This window comes from Alosa sapidissima, chromosome 24 (genome assembly GCF_018492685.1).
Source record: "Alosa sapidissima isolate fAloSap1 chromosome 24, fAloSap1.pri, whole genome shotgun sequence".
NCBI classification, from domain to species: Eukaryota; Metazoa; Chordata; class Actinopteri; order Clupeiformes; family Clupeidae; genus Alosa; species Alosa sapidissima.
In genome coordinates, this window is record NC_055980.1 from 9,209,723 (window position 1) to 9,234,600 (window position 24,878).

The 24,878-nt window shown below is 43.0% G+C and overlaps 2 protein-coding genes and 1 long non-coding RNA gene across 4 annotated transcripts; 1 reads left to right on the plus strand and 2 right to left on the minus strand.

The window, feature by feature from the left end:
- Window positions 1-12,951: 12,951 nt before the first annotated feature.
- arl4d (ADP-ribosylation factor-like 4D) lies at window positions 12,952-15,441 on the minus strand. The gene is made up of 2 exons (XM_042082557.1): window positions 15,283-15,441; window positions 12,952-14,335 (listed from the first exon to the last, which is right to left on the minus strand). The coding sequence occupies exon 2, from the start codon at window positions 14,199-14,201 to the stop codon at window positions 13,599-13,601; it is 603 nt and encodes a 200-aa protein (XP_041938491.1). The 5' UTR covers window positions 14,202-14,335; window positions 15,283-15,441; the 3' UTR covers window positions 12,952-13,598.
- Window positions 15,442-16,920: 1,479 nt separating this feature from the next.
- Window positions 16,921-18,447, plus strand: LOC121699979. Its single transcript, XR_006027091.1, has 5 exons — window positions 16,921-17,008; window positions 17,096-17,181; window positions 17,538-17,664; window positions 17,904-17,980; window positions 18,299-18,447. It is a non-coding gene; the product is annotated as an uncharacterized LOC121699979 (long non-coding RNA).
- On the minus strand, window positions 18,149-24,808 carry tmem106a (transmembrane protein 106A). 2 transcript variants are annotated; one of them, XM_042082553.1, is made up of 8 exons: window positions 24,655-24,808; window positions 23,757-23,969; window positions 23,613-23,676; window positions 23,161-23,314; window positions 22,594-22,734; window positions 22,445-22,488; window positions 22,163-22,216; window positions 18,149-19,240 (listed from the first exon to the last, which is right to left on the minus strand). In XM_042082553.1, the coding sequence occupies exons 2-8, from the start codon at window positions 23,920-23,922 to the stop codon at window positions 19,135-19,137; spliced, it is 729 nt and encodes a 242-aa protein (XP_041938487.1). In that variant the 5' UTR covers window positions 23,923-23,969; window positions 24,655-24,808; the 3' UTR covers window positions 18,149-19,134. The 2 variants fall into 2 exon arrangements, with proteins under 2 accessions (XP_041938487.1, XP_041938488.1); XM_042082554.1 differs by having other exon boundaries at window positions 23,757-23,945; window positions 24,655-24,787.
- Between the last annotated feature and the right edge of the window lie 70 nt (window positions 24,809-24,878).

Genomic DNA, 24,878 nt, shown 5'->3' on the forward strand with positions numbered 1-24,878 from the left:
TTGCCATTGTTTTCCTGAAATATTCAAGGTCGTCCCTGGAATAGATATTGCCGGGATGGCAGTACTGTATATGTTGCTCAAAACCTGTATACATCTTTCAGAATTGATTGTGCTTTGCCAAATGTGCAAGATGCCTATGCTGTAGGCACTAATGCTTCTCCACACCGTCATTGATGTTGGGTTTGAAACTGATCACTAAAACAAGTTGGAAAGGTTGGATACTTGGATACTCCCTCTCCTCTTTAGCCCAGATAAGTCCATGAATTCCAAAAATATTGGGAAATTTTGATTGGTCTACCCACAGGACCTTTTTCCATGTTACCTCAGTACATTTTACACAAGCTCAGGCCCAGATAAGACGGTGGTGTTTTCTGTATCGTGTCTTAATACAATTTTGGCTGCAGTTTTTGAATTGAGTTATCAGAGGTTGTCCTGAGCCCATACAATGACAGGTGTGGAAACAGGTCTGGTGTTGATGCAGTGCCATCTGAGGTCCAAAAGACCACGACCATCCAATGTGTTTTTCAGCTCCTTCCTTTGTTTGCAGAGATTTCTCTGGATTATCTGAATGTTTTAATAATATTATGTCCTGTAGATGATGAACCCCCCAAATACTTCACAATTTCATCTTAAGAAGCATTCAAATGACATTGTTTCATCATTTGTGCACACAGGTTTACACAGAGTGATGAATACCCCTACATCCTCTCTGGGATGCTCTTTTTCATACCCGATCATGTTGCCAGTTACCTTAGGGTGAACTCCTAAAAGGAACTTTAGGTTAACATAGAGCTTTCACTTCTGAACTCCTGAAAGGAACTTTAGATTATCATAGAGCTTTCACTTCTGCTCTGAATACCCATCATCTCTGAGTTCTATTCTGGTGCGTACAGGGAACAGTAACTTCAGCACGGAATACAATGAATTGCCTTTGGCATTATTCCTAAAAGGCTGTGCCAAGTATTGAATGATTGGATGACATATGCCAACAGAAACATGGTTCAGTTGGTAAAAATACTTGTATATTTGCCAACATTTCACCCACTGACATAAGCATGAAAATGTTAGCATTTGTTGATGTCCAGGCAAAGTAAAGGATGAACGGGGTCTATTCTGAGCACTAAGCAAGGACTTGTCATAGGGCTCTGCTGAAGAACACTGTCTTTCAGAGCGTGCACTGAGACACTGAAGAATAGAAGTGGGAAGAGAAGAACAAGAGAAGACTCTGGACACGTTGGCTTGAATACCCTTGTGTGCTTGCAGTATCCACCCCCCCCCCCCCCATGCTCTCATTCTCAGGACCCCATCATGAAAGAACTCTTGGTCTTGGTCCTCATAGTACTGTGCCGAAGAAGCATGAGGTCAACTCCCCCATCCCATCCCATCCGCAACACAGCAGATGACAAGCCACTGATCTTGACCTGAATCAGCTCACGCACACACATACACACACTCACAGACACACACACACACACACACATACACGTGCGCACTTCAGTGTGGATAATCCATGTGGAGGGCTTTCAGAACAAAAGGCCCAAAAGCCTGGATGAAAAGATTGAGATTTCACCGGGCCGAAACAAAGGCAGTACTGTGGACCAGTGTCTCTCTTTCGGCACTGGACAACATACCAGATCTTCTCCGCTTGGTCTCTCCTCGGTGCATCACGTGAATGACCCCCACCTCGACCCCCTCACCTCACCCACCCCCATCCCCTGGTACAGTCATGGTAGCTTAAAGCTGACCCAGTCCGAGCACACACACGATGGGGTGAGATGGGGCTACCTGAACGGTCACCTGAAGAGGCCACCAGCTGCTAGACAGAAGATGGAGCGTTACGGCTGGCAGGTTTTCTATGCGGGAGGGTGGTTTTAATGAGGCCACGGAAAGAAAGGAGTGGAGAGCGGAAGGCAAGAGAGAGAGAGAAAGAGAGAGAGAGGAAAGGAGGACGGAGAGGAATCGCGTGAGCTGAAATTGTTCCACTCAATTAGGGAAGGGAGTTCATTAAAAGAGGCTTTTGTTTCCGCCTCCTGTTGCAGGAAACAATTCATGGTTAATTTTGTCTCAGGTTTTGGGAAGGCTCATTTGTGGTAAGTCAATGCTAAATCATTCTCCAGCAAGTTCAAAATAAGTAATACTTATTTAAAAGCCAAGTAGCCACTACACACTGAAATAGTTTACTGATTGTTTTATTGTTAAGGGACAATTTCTATAAAATAATTGGTTATGTAAATTTAACTTGATTTTATACACAGAGCTGGAGGAGAATTTACCCAAACATCCCCTATTGTATTGCGGAACCAAGACTCCATCCACACTTGGGTAAAGTGAGTTGGTTGTACCTGGTACCAAACACAAGAAGATTCTGATTTGGAGCTGCAGTGATTCGACTCAACGTGTTGCCCTGAAAAAGTCATGACTCAGGTCCTATTAAGCTGCTTTGCAGACCAAAATTGCTTCAACCAAGAATTTCGCTCCCAGGGACAAAGCTGAGTTCCCTAACAGGCTGCGCAAAGTGCTCGGGGCTACCGCGTCCACTTTGGACGTTCATTTGTGGTCGTGTTGATGAAGAGCTTCATGACACAGCAGCAGACTCTAGCATAACGATCTCTATTAGCGGTCAAGAAGAGGAGTGGGAGATAGTGAGAGAGAGAGAAAGAAAGAAAGAAAGACAGAGTCATACGGAAAACAGGCAGACTGAGTGAGTGAGTATGAAGGTATAATAAGTGAGTGAGTGAGAGAGAAAGACAGACAGAGTTATTTGGAAAACGGGCAGACCAAGTGAGTGAGAAAGTGAAAGAGAGAAAGAAAGATAGAGAGTTAAGGATACAGAAAGAAAGACTGATAGTGAGTTATACAGAGAGCGATGGTGAGACTTTTCTCCCTTGGCTGTTGCTGGGCTTTGCCACATGAGCGAGCTTGCTCACGTGGGTCTCCGTTCGCACGTGCCCCAGTGCCCCCCCACCTCCCTCCGCTCCCCGCCTCGCACGGCCCTATTTACCCGCCCCGCACGACTGGTTGGGCAATGAAGGCGGACTTGACATACTGTACGGCTGTGAGGCCACACTCTTCACCGCACAGACTGAAATGATGGGCTCCTGAGAGAGAGAGAGAGAGAGAAAGAAAGAAAGAGAGAGAGAGCATTCATCCACACGTTTACCACTGCCCTGCATGCACCCACACAAACATACACACCCACACACACAAGGCAATATAGAGAGCAAAGGATAAACCCAACTACATTTGAAGGAGCCATTTGATAGGCTCTCTGATGGAAAGTACTGACAATACACTGTGGGTGGTAATGAGGGGAGCCGTGGATCTGACCCAACTGCAGTGGCAGGTGGAGAATTATGGGCACTCAATATAATTGGTCAATATGTGGAAAAGTGTGCCGCACACTTGTAGCAGGTGGGAGTTATGTTGTATTACCAATTCTGTTCAAGATACTGAGCAGAAAAATATGTAATTATGATGATCAGTTTTGATTTAATAGTAAGGAAAGAAAAATGTATGTATGAAATGAATGTATTGGTGTGTATGAAATGAATGTGTGTATGAATTGAATGTATTGGTGAATGTATTTAGTGAAGCATACGCATAAATGAATTAAACACAAGCATCTTGCTTTGATTTGATGTAATCAGCGGGTCATTCATAATCCACATGGCATAATCCAAATACTCCCTTGCACAGCAACCCGTCAGTCAGGCAACACCGCACCAATTAATTGACTTTTCTGTAATATATTTTTAATTGGAATAAGAGCCAGGAATTCTAGTCCCTGAGCTCAGTGACTCCACACACAACTTATCATATAAAATAGTATGAATCGTTCACAGTTATGGATGAAGAGGCAGATTTCTCACCCAGCATGCCCCTCCACAGGGTTCCCTGGGTTGGTATCATAAGAGATGACTTAAGCCACATTGCAAAGCTGCTCTGAGCTGTAATGAGGTTACCTGATTAAGAGCTGCTGAAGAAGTGCTGAGTGTGAGGATTCCTGCTTTTATGGGCCCCAGCCAGAACTGAACTCCTCATTAACTTAATGAAACCAGCCGCGCTCCTTCTGCCTCACAGGCTCCAGGAAGAAAAAAGAATGATTTAATGATCATGTAGACTTCTTAAAAAGTAAAAAAATATATATACTGTGTTGTTTGGGCATGAGTATTGTCTCTAGTGAAACACATGCTCTTGCATTTAAGGTCACTAACAACCATGTGTCTGAAGCCCGGCATCAAAACACAAATTGATTTTATTGAGCTATTTTTATTGTGCAACTGCCGGGCACCCTAAGGCTATTGTTTGCAATTCTTTAGTGATGTATAAAAAAAAAACAAGTCAAGCTACTGTTTCTTGATAGCATGCTGAGTATGGGTAATGTATTTTTTCCCTTCCCTGCTTGACAACAGCGGCAAAACAAACAAATATAGCAACCAATTCCGGGTCACTTCCGCTTTACCCGGCGAACGCGGGGGCCGTCGTGTGTCTCCCTCTCCACCACGCCACATTAATCCGGCTCCGTGGCGGCCGCGTGTGAGCACTGCCAGGCCAGATGGGGTTGCTGGGTAATCCAAGCACGAGATCAGAGGCAGCAGCAGCAGTCTAAGTAGGAAGGAAAAAGACAATGCTCTCAAGTATGAGCCAGCCGAGGAAATCTCTTGATGGAGCTTGACTGTGATGAGAGGATCCACAGGGTCAGGGAAATGAGAATCTGGTTCATAAAGATGGATAATTATGCATACAATTATCTCTCTCTCTCTTTCTCTCTCTCTCTCTCTCTCTTTCTCTCTCTCTTTCTCTCTCTCTCTCTAACCCTCTTTCTTTTCCTATGACACTAATTATGACCGCCGCGCAGCGAAGCTATATAGGTTTAGTCAGATTTTTTTTCTTTTTCTTTTTCGCATGTCCAAATTTCCGTCAAGGATTCCCGGGACACTGAAAGACCGGGGTACACGAAACTTGGTGGGCATGTAACCCCACATGGATAGCATGGAACCATCGTTTTTCGTTTTGATCTGTGGCCCCCCCGCTGGACTGGACCCCCCAAAAGGAGGGTAGGGCAGACACAGTTTTCTGTGAATATCTCGAGAACCGTAGGGTTTAGGATGACCAATTTTTTTGTATGTTGATCTCAAGGGGCCATGTCAACCCATTCCATAACCACTCATTTCATGTATAGCGTCACCTAGTTAAACACAAAAAAGTAAAAATGAGGTGTTGTAATCGCAGGTATCTGTGACCTAACATAGTCAAAACTGCACGAAATTGGAAGTGTAGGATCATTATGACACCCTCTGAATGCACGCCAAGTTTTGTGGAATTCCGTTCATGGGGGGCCACACAATAAATGAATTTATGTTTATACACCAACTGGCCTGTAGGTGGCCGGAGACAGTTTTCTGTGAATATCTCGAGAACCGTAGGGCCTAGGAGGTCCACCTTTTTTTTGTATGTTGGTCTTAAGGGGGCATGTCAACCCATCCCATTACCACTTATTTCATGTATAGCGCCACCTAGTTAAAAATTAAAAAGCAAAAAATTAGGTGTTTTCATTACAATATCTCTGGCTGACATGGTCAAAACTGCAAGCCAAGTTTTGTGAACTTTCGTTCATGGGGGGCCTTACAATAAAATAATGTATGTGTACATTTAGTGACCATACACCAACATGTGACACTAATTATGACCGCCGCGCAGCGAAGCTATATAGGTTTAGTCAGATTTTTTTTCTTTTTCGCATGTCCAAATTTCCGTCAAGGATTCCTGGGACACTGAAAGACCGGGGTACACGAAACTTGGTAGGCATGTAACCCCACATGGATAGCATGGAACCGTCGTTTTTCGTTTTGATCTGTAGCCCCCCCGCTGGACTGGACCCCCCCGAAAGGAGGGTAGGGCAGACACAGTTTTCTGTGAATATCTTGAGAACCGTAGGACCTAGGATGACCAATTTTTTCCGTATGTTTGCCTCCAGGGGTCATGTTAACCCATTCCATGTGCACACATGTGCATAAACAGATACACACGCACACACATACATTCACAGTAATCATACGTATGACACATACTCACACAGTAGACATATGTACGCATGCATGCACATGCACAAACACACATACGCAGACAAACACACAAGCACGCACACACACAGGCACACACACAGACACACACACCCACACACACACACCCACACACATAAACATAAACGTGTGCACGCACACATGCACACAATTCAAGAATTTCTCAGAATTATGAACAGGCAAGATGGGGGTGTGGTTGTATAAAATGAATTTTACATGTGAAATCTATGAACTAATCATGTTTTGGTACTTGTTGTCTAGCAAATACCAGTGAGAATTGAGTGTGGATAATGCAATTTAGTGAGACAGTTAGAATCATATAGGCCTTTCAGCGTGATTTATTTTTGTTGAAAAAATGTGCTGGACTGGGCGGCGGTCATATTTTGTACCGCTCTGCGGTACATCTAGTTAACATCCAAATAATCTGAGTGCCTATTCAATGCATGGTGTCTTCAGAGGGAGCTTGAAAAAGAACAGGACAGGGGGCATAAAAAAGAAGGCGGACTGCGTGGTTGTCGATTATCATGAAAAATGATCAAATTGTCATGGGAACTCCTGAGCTCGTGTGAGCCATCTATCTTTGTCCAGATTCGATCTATAAATACTTTCTGCTATCAAGACGGCAATCTGAAGCTGGCACAGAACACGGAGGAAGGGTTTTTTGTGTCAAGAATAGACAAAAGCACATTTCTAAATCTACTTCTAAATGAGTTGTGTTGTGTGTTGTGTAAATTTGTGTCTTTATTTTGTGTCAGTTTGTGTTTGTGTGTGTGTGTGTGTGTTGTGTTGTGTTGTGTTGTGTTGTGTTGTGTTGTGTTGTGTTGTGTTGTGTTGTGTTGTGTGTTGTGTTGTGTTGTGTTGTGTTGTGTTGTGTTGTGTTGTGTTGTGTTGTGTTGTGTTGTGTGCGTGCGTGCGTATGTTGCATCCACACATTAAAACTCGAATTAGTAGATGCGCGTTGCTCAGTGCCGCCCCCACAGCTGAGTTACGGCTGACTCGTGGCATTAACGCCGCTGTATTTACATTCGGCAGAGTCACACACTACTCATCAGGGCCACCTCGCCGATCAATCACCTCACTGGCTGTGTGGGCAGGGAGCTCCAAGCACCTAAATGAATCACTGGACTCTGGCCTGGGCTCAGTTGCACCTCGCCGACTGAAGACAAACATTGCCATTATTAATCCGAGGCTTGTAATTATGTGATTAACCGAAGTTGGAGGGTGGTTTGGAGCAAGCCAAGGGATGCATCATAGCCTTTTGATGTTGACGCCAGACAAGAGAAATGCTCACACTTTTAGAGAGCATCGATTGGTGTCTGCCAACTTTAACAGTGGAATACAGAGGGCTCTGTGGTTTTAGAGCCCCAGTGGCTCTGAGCTCAGAGTGAGTCTTGAAAGAAAGAGAGAATAAAGGAAAGAGAGAATGAAAGAAAGAAAGAATAGCAAAGAGAGTGGGACTGGGCCACTGTTAGCGTCGCTGCGTGTCCCCTTTGAATAAGCTCAATGGATTTATGAGCCGAGCCCCTTTCACCCTGGGACTCCTCTTCTCTTCTCTCCTCTCTTCTCCTCTCCACTCCTGGTCCTGCCAAGCCCAGCCCAGCCCCTCCTGGACATGCAGCCCAGAGTCCCCCTCTCCTTATATCAGTCGTCAGTGGCAGCTTTATGGGCCACGGGGAAAATATTGCTGGTCGAACAAATCCCCGCCTCCCAGCGTTGGCCGGCGTTGCAGAGCGGCAGCAATAAAACCCTCTGGCCGCCCCCACACACACACACACAGAAAGGGAATCGTCCATTCGTAGGCAGCGTCAGAAAAGCCAAGCTGAATCACCACGGCCTCCACTGCTGAGCTGACCCTGCAACCCACGGCAGTGCTTTCCTGCTCGCTGACAACAACCCTGATGCTCTCTGCTTTACATCAAAAGTGCACAACAGTGTGCGCCCTTGGCAAGCATTGTTGCAGGAGGGAAGCTCACAGTACAGGGAGGGGGGTGGAGGTGCATGCTATGAGACTGTCTTTAGCACGGAGACACACTATTGTGGTGCCCCCTCCCCATCCATACCCCACCCCCCACCTCCCCAATGCCCCTTGTGTCACCCCCTGATGAAAAAGAAGAGCCAATCACAAAGGCAATTAAAGCGTCTCGCTCAGCTCTGGGAGGTCACCCCTGGTAACAGTTGCCGTGGCGATAAATAAGAAGGCCTGGGCCATTTGAGACCCTGGCTATTCTAAACGGGGGGCTCCTGCCATCGCACCTATGCAGCCTTTGTGATGAGCGAAATTGCCAAAGGGGGACCGGACCCGGGGTGCACTCCAAACTTTTATGGGGAGCTGAGTTCTCTAATCCAGATCCCATCGCCATAACTCTGACTCAACATCAGTTAGAGCCGGTTGTAAACAGAAGGCAGCGCTTGCATCAGTGCCACTCGGCTCTGCTCAAACCTCCCGTGGGCATTCAGTTCATGCTGCCCTGTGCGCGGTGAAGAACACACACTCATGCAGCAGTGTTTTTCAATGAATGTGGTTTTAAGTTTTAATGATCATTTTTTGCAGACATGAAAGTAATGCCACAAGTGCAAAAACATTGTTGTTGCACATAGCTTTTAAATGCAGAGAGGAGCTCAAGCGAGGCTTTCGGTGTGTTTGTGTGTTTTGCAGAAAACGTGTTGTTGAGAAAGAGAATGACTTTAACTCTGAGCCTTTGTTACCTATGTTAGAGCAAGTAAATCAAGCGACAACCAGCGGCACCATGGATCGCAAATAGGCTGGAAAAGCCCTGTGTTGTTGAGCTGAATTCATAGTGAGATCAACAGAGGTGGAGAGGATGCTGCTGCTGCTGCTACCACTGTTGCTAAGGCCTGAAGCAAAGCCACTCTGCAATGCGTGTGACATGACTCCACGGATGCCTGTCAGCATGTGATTCCCTGCCTTAATCTCACGTAATCCCATAAGATCTCTCTCTCTCTCTTTCTATCTCTATTTCTCTAGGGTTTTCTTGTCTTGTCAAGAAGCCAGCTCCAACTCATGCTGTAGTGAGACAAGAATCACAATTGCTGGCAGAACTGGGGAGGTATACACTGTATTCATAAAAGCTGCACAAAAAAACTAATAAAGCTTCACTTGCCTAATTTACTTTCATTTGCAGTCTTATTCAATATCAAAATAGTTGATTGCATTTTGAGTAGCAGGTCAAGAGTGGGTTAGCAGTAAAGCAGTTAGCAGTAAAGCCCATTCTTTAAATCAAACTGAATTAGTGTTAAATAAATGTAAATGAAAGGCATGCACACGAACTGCATCAAACTGCATCTTTCCAACACACTTTAATTGTCAGACATTTATTAGTTCCTGGTACTTGTTTCTGTTGTAATTAGGGGTTGTTGAATAGCCTTAGTAGTGGAAATGGACAAAATGTTCCTCGCTGTGAGTGATGTTATCAGTGTTGTTCCTGTGAGCGCTCATCACCCCTGGTCGTGCTGTTTTTCATTGTGGTTTTCGCAGTGAAAAGAACGTCCCGTCTACATCCAGCGGGGATGTGGGGAGTACGGTGCTACAGACGCATTCCAGCCATGTCCGCCCCTACAGCACGACCCCATGCAAGGGCAATTAGTCAACTTTATCAGCAGCCAAAAATTCCACAGCGAGAGCGTCTGGTGCTTGTTTATCCAACGTCTTTTAATGAATACACGCTTTCACATTAGGGTGCATTTAAAACACACACACACACACACACACACACACACACACACACACACACACACTCACACTCACACTCACACACACACACACTCTCACACACACACACACACACACACACACACACACACACACACACACACACACACACACTCACACACACACAGGCTTTTGACAAAGGCTGTGCCAACGTGGAAGCCCATGGATGTGTGTTGCACTGCCTGCAAGTGTAAACAAGGTATTTTGGTGTTGTTAATATCTGTGCATTTTGCACAGCTGACCTGCTCATCTCACCCGGACAGAAAGAGTTGTGAGGTGAACAAGCTTGGTTGTCTCCTGGGGCTAGAGCCATTTAAGGAATGTGCACCGAGAACATTTTGCAATTGGCCGGGGAATTTATTACATAATGCTATCTCTGTTTGGAAAAGCAGCGCCTTTGAAATGTGCTTTGTGGGACAGACCGGCCTTGTGTAGTAAATTTCCTCCTCAGTGCTTGTCCAAACACAGAGGAAATGCCAAAAGACAGACAGTTTAGACATTTCATAACAGCAAGGGCTAACAACCCCATCTAGTTTTGAGGCTGCCGTGACTGTGGTAGTGGTGTAATCCAATTCTTTAAGTGAAATACTTTTTGTAATAATTCTGCTAATTTATTCAGACCGACTGACGGATATCTCAAAAATCCAATCCAACTGTCCCCTTGATAAATTGATGCGTGGCTCATCATAAATGAAGTGGGGCTACAACTGACATCCCATCTGTCAAAAGCCCTATTAATTCAGCTGAGTTCACTCAAACAAACAGGGCAATGTCCCAAAATGTTGCGACAACAATCCTGGTTTGTGAGCGTAATTAGACAGCGGAACTAATTACTCCCATTAAGGAAGAACTGAGAGAGGCTCCCGAGGCAAAGCAAACCCACACCGCAGCCACTGACAGCTCAACTCCAGTCCCCCTTTGAAGCACTCTGTTTAAATTCACTGCACCACCACAAGTTGTCTTTGCAAGGAAAAGGAGGGGAAACCTTAAGGGCGCTGCAGTAATGGGGCTGTGAATGTGTGTATGTAGCTGTGGATTGTGTGTTTGTGTGTTTGTTTTGTGCTTTAGAGCCCGGCCTCACTCTTTTAATTGGCCCGCTCTGTAGGGTGCCTCTCTCCTCCTTATCCCAAGGCTGAAGGCAGATAACATTGAAAGGGCAGGTTAGGGATGAATGCATGCAGCTCTGCCACAGGCCTGTGAAAGCCCATTTGCCATTGTTTCCACCCCCATAAGGTCAACTCCTATTGATTTCATATCATATTGACAGCCTGGGCTTGTATGGATAGGTGTCACTTTTCCAGCATGGTTGGTAATCGTGTATTGCCCTGAGTGATCAGTGACACTATTAGAGGCCTAATGTGGGATGGCTGTGCCTTATCTGTCTGGAGCAGATGCAAATTGTATATTGATGGCCTAGTGACACAAGGGCTGTGAGCCTTAACCAATAGTGTTCAAACATCCGGGTTGATGGATTCTGGATGGATGGCCTGTAATAGATAGCGTGAGTGCTTGAGGATTGTGGGAATGAGCATAAAAGTCTGGAATCTAATTACGTTTGCTCTTTTGTCTGGGGGAAATCAGTTTAATTTTAGAAATATAATGGGACATGGTTGAGTTTGAGTTGTGGCCAAGCTTGAGTGGTATTAATACTATTGCTGATCCCGGTTTCCCTGACATTGTAAATTCCTCCGAAAGCTCCACCAAATAAATCAATTGGGTTTCTTGTGCACTGCTCGCAGCGGTGTGGCTGAACTCAAAACCAGATCTCTGATTAATCCAATCACAGCAAGGGCAGCTGGTTTGCTGGCAAAGTCAAAAATTATGTAAAAGGATTTGGTGCCCTTGCATTTATGTGTCTGTGCCTCTAACAGTGTGTATGTCTGTCTGTCTGTTTGTCTGTGTGTGTGTGTGTGTGTGTGTGTGTGTGTGTGTGTGTGTGTGTGTGTGTGTGTGTGTGTGTGTGCGTATGTGTGTGTGTGAGTGTGTGTGTGTGTGTGTGTGTGTGTGTGTTTGTTTGTGTTTGTCTGTGTGTCTCTCTGTATGTGTGTGTTTTGTCTGTGTCTGTCTGTGTGTGTGTGTGTGTGTGTGTGTGTGTGTGTGTGTTTGTGTGTGTGTGTGTGTGTGTGTGTGTGTGTGCATGTGAGTAGGTGTGTTTGTGTGTCTGTTGGCAGGGGGTCTCTAGTCGCTGAGCCAGCAGTTGGTCTGATCGGAATGTGAGGGACACAGATGAGTGCTTAATATCCTCTAATATCATCATGACCTTATTGCTAAGCAACCAATCACACAAGACTACACCACTACACGTGCACACGTTTGTGGGCTTCTGCCAAAGTCTCTCATACACCTAAAACTCCTTCCCTCCGGAGGGCAAGACTGTGGCCTCCATTTTACACATTAATATTTATGTTTAGGCTGAGCATTATGCATGCTCACAATGTCATTTTTCTGACGAGGTGCGTCAATCTCCACAAATATTCCCACTGGAAACACAATTAAATGATAAAAATGCATGTTTCCAATTCAATTCAATTCAGTGTAACCAACTCCCCACCCCCAACCCCAAACACACACACATCAGTTCATGACGCTACATGTCCAGCTCTTCACAATCGTTGTGTTTACTACGTTGCATAGACCTTTGATGTGCTCACTGCAAGATTTTTTTGTATGATGTTGTCTAAACGATTATGTCTCAGATAGCCACACATAAAAGTGGCATTTTGTATGGCAGGTTTACTGCAGGGCATCTATGCGGCCCGGGCATTGACTGTATCATCTGAAGAAACAGGAGTGCATCTATAAATAGCTTCAAAGGGCCATTTGAACATAGTTGTGTTTCATCACCCCCAGGGAGGACCGTGTACTCCAGTAATCCTATACCTGTTATACATACATGCTAACCAGGGTAGGATTCATAGCCAAAGGGGGCTTCCATTAATGTGGTGGCAGAAAAAGCTCTGCCTTGTTTGAAGGAGGACTGAGACCATGAGAACATGTCACAAGACATTGCTTCATAGTCAGTGATTTAGTTCAGCAAGCCTGTTTTACTTCTCCTTGGATGGATTTTAGAATAACAAAATTGAGCAATTGTGGTGGTACAAAGGTAGAGATAGAACAGATTTGGCTATAGATACATTGTGTCTTGTGTCAAAGTCCTTGATAATTTATTCATTCCTTAGCATTACAAAAACTATGTACAGCATGTAAAAACAGTCCTTTTTTTCCAACTATAATCTGTCTTTTTAGTGACGTGAAGGGATTTCACTTGAACTGTTTATTCCACAACTACCAAAACATAACACTTATATGGCCTTTTTTTAATACCAGCCAAGGCAGTTGGGCTAATAACAACTGAAAACAGGCATCTCTGTGAGGAGCAGCTGACAAAAGAAACCTATGTGTTGCCAAAGCTATGGGTCTACATACAGCAATCTTGCTGGAGGAAAGAAAAGAAAGGCATAACAGACTTCAAGGGCTTTACGATCCTGCTGATGCTAGAGCCTATCATAGGTATCACATTTTCCTCAGATACAGAAGGGGCAGCCGCAGAGCAAAAACACTAGGTAATGAGGAAGCAGTTCAATACTCTGTGACACATAAAGGTCAAATCCATTCTCTCCTGACCCCTGGGCCATCTGGGATAGTTCCTTTGTCCAGGGATTTGCCCCACAGAATCCTCCTTCAATGGATGAACCCCTCTCACTGGAGGTTGTCCGGGTTAAGATGAGTGTGTTGGTCAATGAGGTGACCACCCCTCCTTCTTTTTCGCCAAAAAAGGAGACCGCTCATCTCTTTTTCTTACTATGCTTGACCATCTTCTTGCGCTTGAGGATCATCTCGTAGAGTTTCTCCAGGCCCGTCTGAAGGCCCTGACCGTCCACCGCGCTGCAGCCCTGCACATGGTGCAGCGTGGAGGCGCTCAGTTCGTGCACGGCCAGCACCTTCTCCATCTCCGAGGTGGCCAGCGCGGCCGGTAGGTCCTGTTTGTTGGCCAGCACGAGCACGGGCACACCCTGGTTCTCGGACGTGCGCGTGATCTTGTGCAGCTCCACCTTGGCCTCCTCCATGCGCTCTGCCTCGGTGGAGTCCACCACGAACACCATGCCGTCCGTGCGACGCGTGTAGGACTTCCAGAGTGGACGGAGTTTCTCCTGGCCGCCCACGTCCCACACCTGGAAGGTGATCGCCCGGCTGTTGCCCACCGCCACTTTGATCTTCTCCGTGTTGAAACCCTTGGTGGGGATGGTCTTTACAAACTCCTTCAGCTTGAGCCTGTAGAGAAGGGAGGTCTTGCCAGCCGAGTCCAGTCCAATCACCACCACGTGCAAGGACTGGAAGTTAGGCAGGAACGGTGTGTTGGGGGCAATCTCGGTCAACTGGTTTCCCATGGCAACTTGGTTTTCTCACCCGCTTCAGTGAGACAGCAGACTTGTCTTTGTTGCTCTAAGTGTTTGGCATTTGCACCTACTTCAAAGGTACACAAGGGAGACAGGAGGGCACCAGCACCGGAGTCACCATGAACCTTATCAAAGCACAAACAAAACAACTGGTCAGAATCACTGATTACTGGAAAATACTCACATTCTCAGCAAACATTACAGTTCAGCAATACACAATTCATTTAATAGACTATTAAGGAACTGAGCACAAACTCTAAAGCAATTATTTTGAAATTACACTTTTTAAGTGGAAGAGCTATTTTCATGGAATTACAAAGTAAAGCAACACTATATTCAGTGTAGAAATTGAAAATCGCAGATATTTTTGTTTGCCTTAAATTGTAGGTTAGCCTATGATTGGCGATTTAGTCCAAGATTTATATAATTGGGTGTCTGTGGTTGTTCTCGTTGCCTATTTGCTCCTCCTAATCCTCTTAAGATGGCTAAATCGAAATGGATTTCTAAAGGGAGTGCATGGATCTCAAGTTAGAAATGCTGTGAATGAAATATAGTAGGCTATAGCCTATGCCCTTCCAGTTCCAGTGCAACCTGCTATAGGGCAGATTATCTGAAAATATAATCCGGTTGTTTTGGCGCTGTATTCCAGGCATGCAGACGATTCGCTTGAATAACAACGAGGACAACAAAACAAACAATATCGCTTACATATTGAGATGCATTGAAAACTAACCAATTCACTTCCATATTTTCTAAGGGTTAAAAATGCAGTAGTATTCGTGCGTTGATGTTTGGTCCACCTGACATATGTTCAGCTCTCTTTTTGAAGTTAACCTACAGTAAACCTCAACGCTACATCATATAAATAGTAATTACTAACACACAGTAAACCTAAAGAAGTAAGAGTAATTTAACACGTCATACAATAGGTTTACAGTCTAGCCTATTTTAAATTTCAGTTTTTCCGGTGTATCAGTTCTCCAGCACTGATAACCTTATGAATACCGCAGTACCCAATTGCGCTTTCATGTGCCGTAAAATACCCTATGATTCTCCAAAACGGACTGTTTACCTCAACGCGATTTACTCCGTCTATGGTAGCATTTTCCAGAAGAGAAGATGGAATATCCAGTTATGCCAGTGCCACTCAAAAGCAGATCATTTTTGCCGTGATAAGGGACAACCACGTCCACTGTCCCCTACTGAGACAGTAAACTAAATGCAGTTTGCTCAAGAAGACAGAGAATAACAACCCCTATGCTGACGTCACTTGCATGCTCCAATTCCCTCTCTACCGCGCGCTCTGCTGGTGCGCCATAGTCCTAGCGTTCATCAAATATCAAAAGTTCTCGACTTTCATTACAGTCCTTGGGCCACGAAACTATCCATGTATAATTCATTTTTTTGTCTTTACAAATTGTATTCCATTTTTACGTAGGCCTGACGCGTGGATACATTCCCAAAGGCTCTTGCTGAGACTTAAAAAAGCATTGTTAGGCCCATATTCGTTGTCAGGTAACTTAGCAGGTGTTAAGTATTCACCGAGACCTTTGGTGTTGTTAAATATATTGGTCATTATTTTCTTTCTCCAAACCAAAACCTTGTAGACTGAGAGAAGTCTGATGGTGTCGATGCGAGGCTGCCATCGCGTGGTCATTTGATGCTTCTGCTAGGGCAGTGTTTTTCAACCTTTTTTGTGCCACGGCACACTTTTGACACTTAAAATGTCCCACGGCACACTAACATCCTGTGTGAAGAAAAAATAAACATACCATAGCCTAAAATTTCAAATAATACACAGATATGGCCTTATTATGGCTTCTATGCAAGACCTGCTCAATAAAACAAGCGCCCTCTGTTTCATTTGGTGACTATATCTAATTTAATTGTTGTTATGAACTGGATATGTGATGATTCTGTGAATACTGGATATGGGGCCCCCGTTGTACAATGTCTGCATACCACAAATAGTGCAATCATACAATCAATGAGAGCATGTGGTTATAAATTCTTTGATGCAACAGTTGCTTTTCTGGACCAGTGAGTGACATTTGGGTAATTTTCTGCGGCACACCTGATGATCTCTCACGGCACACTAGTGTGCCCCGGCACAGTGGATGAAAAACACTGTGCTAGGGAATCACCACCAGCTGCTAGAATTTGAGAAATTAAGGAGAAGTAAATTCTCTTCTCACTAAATGAACTGAGATTTTTTTTTTCTTGATTGCTGGGAATCCCCAATCGCCCACGGCGGACCTCTGATGAGCGTATGTTGTGTCGACCAGCCATAAACGCTAGGAGGTCAAATTCAAGACTCTTTTCATCAGTGGTTCCTCATTGATGGAATGAGTTGCCCAGTGCTCTGCGTTCCTGTGATAGTTTTGGGTCTTTCAAAAAGGGTCTAAAGGGTCTCATTCTTATGGTTCTTATGAATTGTGGTAAGCATGTATGTGGCATTTGTTGATTTCCATTATTTGATTGATATTGTGTTGACATTGTTGTTATTATTACTATTTTCCTTAATGTAGGCTTACCAACTTTTCAAAACTATTGTTTTAAATTATTGTAATTTTGTATTTTTGTAAGTCGCTTTGGACAAATTCCATAAACATAAACAAAATAAAATTTCTTCTTTCTCTGAGATTGTGCAAACTTTTGTGTGTATCTATCCATTATGATCAAAGCACTATTATTGCATCACAGAAGCTCTAGACAAACATAAATTGTGTGACTAGGTCCACCACAGAACAGGCTTTGGTGGTTGAGTGGTTCACCGCAGAGGGTTTCTATTAGGGCAGGTATGGGGGTATTTGTCTTTCATTTGTTGTTTCCAAGGCTTGCATGGATTGTTGTTGATTTGTTAATCTTTTATCATTAAAACACAGGGCAGTGCAGAATGTCAGCAATGCATTGGGAGGCACGGCGGCGGCAGTTTGTTCTGGCTCACAGGTTGTGCACCCATACGAAGAAGGTAAGCCCTTGTTTTCTATTATTTAACTTAATAGACAATAATCTTGTGTGACTAATACAGTACTATAGGTTATTAAATGTAACAATATTGTTTAATCTTTTGAATCTTTGCCTTGTGATTTTGATCACATATAAAGACTGAAGAGTATGTTTTGCCTTTGCTTCAATATTGCTATATTGAAAACATAATGACCTTTCAGTGACATTAACAAAGGGCAATGCCATTTGTAATCTTTAGTTACCTTGTCTCTCTGTGAAAGTCAGACTCCTGATTTTCCCCAAGTAGATACATCATTGTTGGTGGCAAAGACAGCACTTTATTAAGCATATTATCATTCTCTTGAAACACTCAACCAGACCAAGGAAAACCAAAACCCTGAACAGAAGACAGCAAAGGAAAGCCGACCTGAACAGCCTGTTGTACCATATCAGCCAAATCCTCTTGCCATGCCAGGTGATGAGGAAACCAGTCACAGGATTACAGGTTCTTTAGAATTTGCATTCTTCTTACATAAAAATGCTCATTTGGAATTTGTATACCTAAATTGGTAATTGAAGATGGTAAACCACTGTACAAATGAAAAATCTGTCAAATACTTGTAAATGTTGGGATTAAACTGTTACTTAGAATGTGGTACATGGAGTTTTCCATCTATGTGTCTTAGCTGTATTGGGAAGAATGGGGTAAAAACTAAATAAAACTTTGTTTTTCCCCCCCTACAGACTTCAGCGAGAATAATTCTACCACCACAAATGCTAAAAGAAAAGGCTACAGTGCCAAGATTGAGAATAGATACACTGTAAGCCTTTCATTTTTGCTCAGCATATAAAAAAAATACTGACCTGGTGTTTCTATGAGAATTAACTTTATGACAAAACCATAGCACTGACAACCATGTATTCTAGGTGTTAGAAATTATATACATACTTTACTGTGACATTTCACAATTCACACGCTCATAAATTAATCACGATCGAAAGATATTTATTCAGAAAAACACTTGATATTCAGATAAAGTGTGCAAACACAATAGGCAACAAATACCTTACAAAAACATACTGACACCGAAACTCTCCCTCCATGACCAAGTACTCAGTGACGGTTTTGTGTCTTCCAGTCCATACAGTATGCCCAGCAGTGGTGACATCCGAGTAGTTCAACTTTCACTCTACTCTGAGAGCAACATTCCATCCTTTCAAGCCCTCCAACTTGTCCATCAAATGGCATCAGCAGGCAACAATTAAGACAAATAAAATCAAAACCTTCTCTTCTGTCTCATTCGTAGAATTGAGAGAAAGTGAACTGTATATAACTGGTATTCTATGCCAGTGACCACAGCCCTTTTTTTCTTTTTTCCCTCTTGTAAAATTTTGTTTCAACATTCTATTTGGTAGGATTGTTTGGAGTCTACTGTCTAAAGGGCCGTTCACACCAAGAACGAAAACTGAAATGATACTTTTTTAGCGTTATCATCTTAGCTAAAATGAATGACTACATCCACCCATAAACTATAACAATAACGACATGAATAACGATATTGTTGAGGATCACTTTCAGAGCTATTTTGAGAACGATAAAAAGCTTTCAGCCAATCAGAATCCATCACATTCATCAACGACTTTACTCATCATTGGTCAGTATGGATGCTTTTATCGTTATAGTTATCTTTATATTTATCGTTCCTGGTTTGAACGGCCCTTAACATTGTATTAATGAACAATATTTTTTATCTTTGATGCATAACAGAAATCTCTGTATCTCACAGCTGTCAACAGTATAATAAAGTGGAAGAAAGCTGTGAAATACAACTGGCAACACCCACAGCAGTAATGCTGTTGTAATATCAGAAGGGTAAATTCCTTCTTGACAGTGTTCTGGCTTTTTTTTTTATATAGCCAATGGATAAACCAGCCATTAGCAGTCTTTTCGCCACAAACCCTACTGGTCAGCCTCTCAAGTCAGGTGAGGGACCGTGCTGTTGGTTCCACAGTCAATGTACTGAAATGTGTCAATGGAAAGCTGTTCGGAGTGACCCAGATAGAACACTTTCATACTCATCCTGTAGAAGAGAGAACGCAGTGTTATGGCAGCCAGCATAAAATCAGCTTGGGAGCCATGCATTCTATGCATGTACCAACAGTAATTTTACAAGAATAGGTGACGTGTGAAGTTACAATTTTACAACTTCTCAAGGTTTACCACTTTACAGCATCATATGATTTGTGAAGGCCACAAAAAAAAAAAACACAGTGGGCATTAAAGAACAAAGGCACTTATAGAGGTGGAAAGAAAGAGGCACATGGTCCCAGGACGGATCCTCAATACAACTCTGAGGCTGAGACAGCCTATGAGGAGAATGGGGATGTTGAAGGCTTGTTGTTGAACAGCCCTTCAGTGCCACATCCCCACTAAGTGAAAAGGGTCAGTGTCTGACCCATGGGACACTGGTGGTGGAGGACCACACATTTTTCACAACCACCTCGTCTTGTGTTGCTCATCAGAATGATGAGACACACTTACGGTGCCCTCCACGTTTATTGGTAGCCTTGGTAAAGTGTAGTAAAAAGAGGTATTTTAAAAAATCATATTTTGGCTATCTTGGTCTCACAATGAAGAAAAAAAAGAAAAGCTAAGCAAATTTATTAGGAGAAACAAAAACACCTCATAAAGAAATACATATTTTTACAAAAAGACAAGTGCCACAATTATTGGCACCCCTGCATTTAATACTTCTGTTAAACCTCCCTTTGCCAATAAAACAGCTTGTAATCTTCTTTTGTGTTCAATAAACCATATTGTGTTGATTTGGACAGGTGTTTTGGTTCATTGACCTGCTGAATAATCCAATCATGGCCCACTTTTAGTATCTTGGCAGAGATTGACAGATTTTCAATGAAAATGTTCAAGTTCTTCTTGGAGTTTATGACACCATGAACCCTAATGAGGTTCCCAGGGCCTTAGGAATAAAAACAGCCCCACAATATCCCAGACCCTCCACCATAATTATCATTAGGCATGGGGCTCTACTTAGTTTAGTCATTCTACTATGTACTCCAAACCTACCTAAAGTGTTTCTTGCCAAAAAGGACCATTTTCATTTCATCTGACAATAGACCACGATTCCAGACAGTCACTGTAGCATTCAGTAACTCCTGCCTTGGTGACCCCATGATGATACTGTAACTCTCTTAGTGATTCTTATGGATTCATTTTTTGCCTCACTCACCATCCTCCTCACTGTACGTGGGGGCAAGATAAACATGGGTCTTTGCAGAGCCGCTGCTGGCCATTTCAGTAATTGCTTTGTGGAGCCCTCTCCCCGATCTGAGTTTAAAAATGGTCAGTAGTGGGAACCAAATGACCTCACAAGTCGCAACCTCCTGTAGCTTCGTCTTTGTTGCCTTCATGATTTCCTTTCCATGAGTTTTGTATATTAAAAAGGAGATACACAATGACAAGCCAGCTGAAATCTGCCACTCTCTTTTTCTCTCTCCTGCGTGCACAAGATGCGTTCCCAATTAAGTGGAGTAAGAAAGTCAAGTTAGATCTGCCACATGGTGGAGATTGAGAGGAAGAAGTCATCATCCTTGCATCTAACAGTGTTGGTGCATTTTGTCATTGTAAACGTTCTGGAGGAAGAGTGAAACGCGGTTTGCAGTAAAGCTACTTATTGGCTAAATGTTGGTGCCCTTTGCACAGTGCGTGATGCGCGTGGTGGGAGCGGCGGCACTGGTTCTTTGTTCAAGCAAGTTTATCACATTTCCAGTTGATTGGACATTTTTAATTATTGTTTTAACTGTAAATGTCAAGTCAAACTACATTTTAAGAAGGGGTTTGGATTTTTAGGCAAGATACAAAGCATATAAAAACACAACAAAGAGGCATTTCACTGACAAACAGGAACATCCAGAGAGCAGAGAAGATAAAGGGTGAACCAACTAATTACTGCCCTGTGAATTTAACGCATGACGCATACATGCGATGCAGCTAGAAGTTCAAGCACCATATGGAAAGTAGAAGCTGTTAAAAACCTATTCGGGCATTTTTGACTTACTTTTTATAGCCATTCCCTGATTTACAAAGGTCAACGCACTTTGCTTTTATTTGAGTTTAGCATACTGTATTCTCTTGCCTTTCCCATGCTGAAAAATGACTAAGGGATTTGACCTTTGTGTCACTTTATTTTCATACTATAGTGAAAAAGAAAGTCATGGATTATTGCTGAAAGTTCAGACACTTTTTAAAAAGATTATCTTGGGGTGCCACTAATTTTGGCATATGTGTTTTTGTTAAATATTAATTTCTTTATTAGATTATATGTACCCTTTTCTCGGGATAAAATTGCTTCCCTTCAAGGTTGGATTTTTTCCTAATGGTTTTCATTGTAAGATTATGATCACCAAAAAATGATTTTTTCAAATACCTGTTTTTAGTCCACTTTACCAGGGGTGCGTAAATGAGGAAGGCGCTGTGTATAGGCGGGGTCAGCCCTTATGTTCCCACAGCCCTAAGAATTTTTTTCCCACTGAAAATTAGGCCCTATGTTCCCACAGCCCTATGTTCCTAGGGTTAGGGTTAGGGCTCCCATACCTTGGTACTCTTTTAAAACAGGGGATTTGTGTAAGTTTCACCATTAGTTGGCTAAATAATACTATGCTAAATTTGCAATAAAATTATTTTATTTTAGGTTAAGTTGGGTAATGTATACTGAAAAAACATCCATTGGGCAGTCCTTATGGACAATAACAATGAAACAATCATGCTAAAAATATCTCAATAAATGTGTGACTGGAATCACTCTAAAACACTCCTCCTCTCCTGAACCTATAGATTTATGGGTCAATGTAAAGCGTCCAGGGCAAAGGTCTCTGGGGCAAGGAAAACCATGTCAGCAAAAAGCTCACTGTGTGTGCGTGAGAGAGAGAGAGGGAATTGCTTTCCTTTAGGTTGTAAGCAAAATATGATATGGCACAATACTCACTGCAAGTGAAGGAATAAGGTGTGGATTCGATAAGAGCTGGACTTGCAGTAACCACTGTGGATAGAAAGGTAGCATACTTAATTCAAAGTAAAATACGAGCTTAAGACTTAACAAGAATGTATCTGGTCCTGACCCCAATATGCAAATTAAAGGTGAAGGGTGTTTTAAACAAATGGGTTTATTCCATTGAGAAGACAAGAAAAAAAACTGGCATATTCTGCCAAGACGAAGCTATGACTTGAATGAGCATGAAAATGCACCTCACATGAAAATAAGACTTACTTTAGGCCAACGTCCTCTATGGATATTGGAACCTCGACAGTGATCTAGACAAGTCAGAGGAGAAAGAGGCGTTCACAAATTCAAATCCAACGCGATTATCACATTCCTCGTTTGACAGTCGGGAAACGATAAACGGCACTCAGACTTACTGATTTTTGAGAGCGTGGACGCACTGTGGTCACGTTGGAGATCTTTATCTTGCCCACAACAGTGTCCCATATCAAAGCCTGCAGATCCATGTCATGAGCCTGAACACTCACAAAGTTTTCATTGGTGATGTTTAGGACATTCTGGAAGAAACACAGGGAAATTATGTGTACAGGTCAAACTGTATGTTCTTTAAGGCAATATGCTGAACAACTGACAATGGGTGTGGCATGGTTTGTATTCAAATTTGATGGAAATGAGAAACGTTCAATCATGTTCACAGTTAGTACTGCTATTGTGACAAATGGGCGTCAAATTATCAAAAATACTCTGAAGGACATGTTGATAAAACATCTTGTGCATAAAGTCTAAACATGTCCTTCAAAACCTAAAACATGTCCTTCACAAAAGGTATAAACCATAAATTTCATAAACAATTTATTATGCCTGTATTAAAATTGTAATACATTAACTTCTGTTTTGTTGTAATCACTGCAGTACAGTCAACTAGTCTACTAGTTTATTCTGTCAGCATTTGTTGCAATGAAAGGGTCATGCTAATGACTCACAGTGACTTTCATTTCTACTGTACTGGGAGTGAAGAACACCATCACAGATTTGTTGATGACTGGAGATAAAGTCATGCTTCGAGGGAAGAGGAAGAATAGGATCAACGCGCAGGTCAAGAGGCACACCGCCACCGATATGGTCACGTACAGCTTTCTGTGAAGGAAACAGCGACATCTTAACACCAGCAAATAAGATGTAAGCTATGCATGAGTTAACTACATGACTGGACAGCTGCAACTTTTACAGGAACGGAGGACTTTGGCTTGTGGTAAATGTATAATTGAAGATTCCTTGAGTTTTTGAAACATGTGGTCACATGCATGCCATAGCTCACAAACTGTGACTGCAGTTTGTCCCTGCCAGCCAAGCAAGAAGCACATTATTGTTCCTAAGTGTGAGGGAGAGGAGACAGTGCCAGGGTAGTTAGTGCAGTGGTGGAAGTGAGACTTACGTGTGTCTCGGTTTCAGTCTTTGGTCACTGCAGGGGATCACTGCGACCAGCTGGGTTTCTTGACCTAAAGAACACACCAAATGAACGCCAGGGCCATGTCGTCAAAATCCCGTCAAAAACGAAAACTAGCTCACACCAGCCTACCTCTTGGGATGCGTCCTATTCCTTGACACGTAGGACAGGTGTCCCCAGCAGGGTCCGATATGCTGCCATACTCCCGCCACTTGGACTGCCTCCGCTTGTCTTTGCTCTGGCTGACGAGGACGTCCTGGTCCTCTTGGGGGGAACATCCATGCCCTAAAGAGACCATGACTCACTGACACCCCTCACCGTCTGATTGGGACAAAGCAGGCCCAGCTGTATGTGGTCATATCAGACAAATTGATCATGCTGTAGTGCACAACTCTACACAATGTTTGCATTTAATTTACATATTACTAGGCTATGTTGACTCTAAGTTGGCCAATTTTACATTTGACTCAGTACACACTATATCATACAAAACATTAGCAAATGTAGAAAGTATTTGGGGCAAAGAAACTAAAGAGACTACATTCACATGAAGATTTTGCAAATACACAGTTGACATTAAATGATGGAACAGGTTATAAGTTAATTCATTAAGGGATTCCACAGCAAACTGTGATGAATTCCAACTAGAGAAACATTCAGTGTAGGCTATATACCTTTGCCTATTTTTTTTTAACAACACCTTCCCAGGCAACTATAGCCTACCACATGTCAATGACTGGGCTAGTTGAAGAAGACTCAAGATAAGAACTGTGAATACAACAGCTATTTTAAGACATCTCTTAAAACGTGTTTTTCTTCGACCAACAGGCCTAATTAGGCCTAAGGCTACCGGGTGGCTGCGTCTAATTTCTCACTGGTTAACAAACTTTAAACTGGAAAGAATAATTGGTATAAGAAGGACACTATCGAAACATGACTTTTGGATCATTCTTTTTTAAAAGTAACGCTTTAACCTATAAAACAACACAATCCCTGCGCATAGACGCCAAATGTTGTAAAAGTTTCTTACCTTTCTCTATCACCATGTGTATGTCCCAAAACTTTCCGAGGAAGACCACAGTTAAACATCTGCTTTGGTCAAACTACAAAGGAGGACCTGCCCACCAACAGCAAAATTATCAAATGCAAGCCGCGCAACGACTTCCTTCTTTCTAGATTTTATAACATCTAGCCTATGGACGCCTCACTAGCTACCGCCACGCCGTGGTAATGGTCGGTAAGACATGCTTTTCT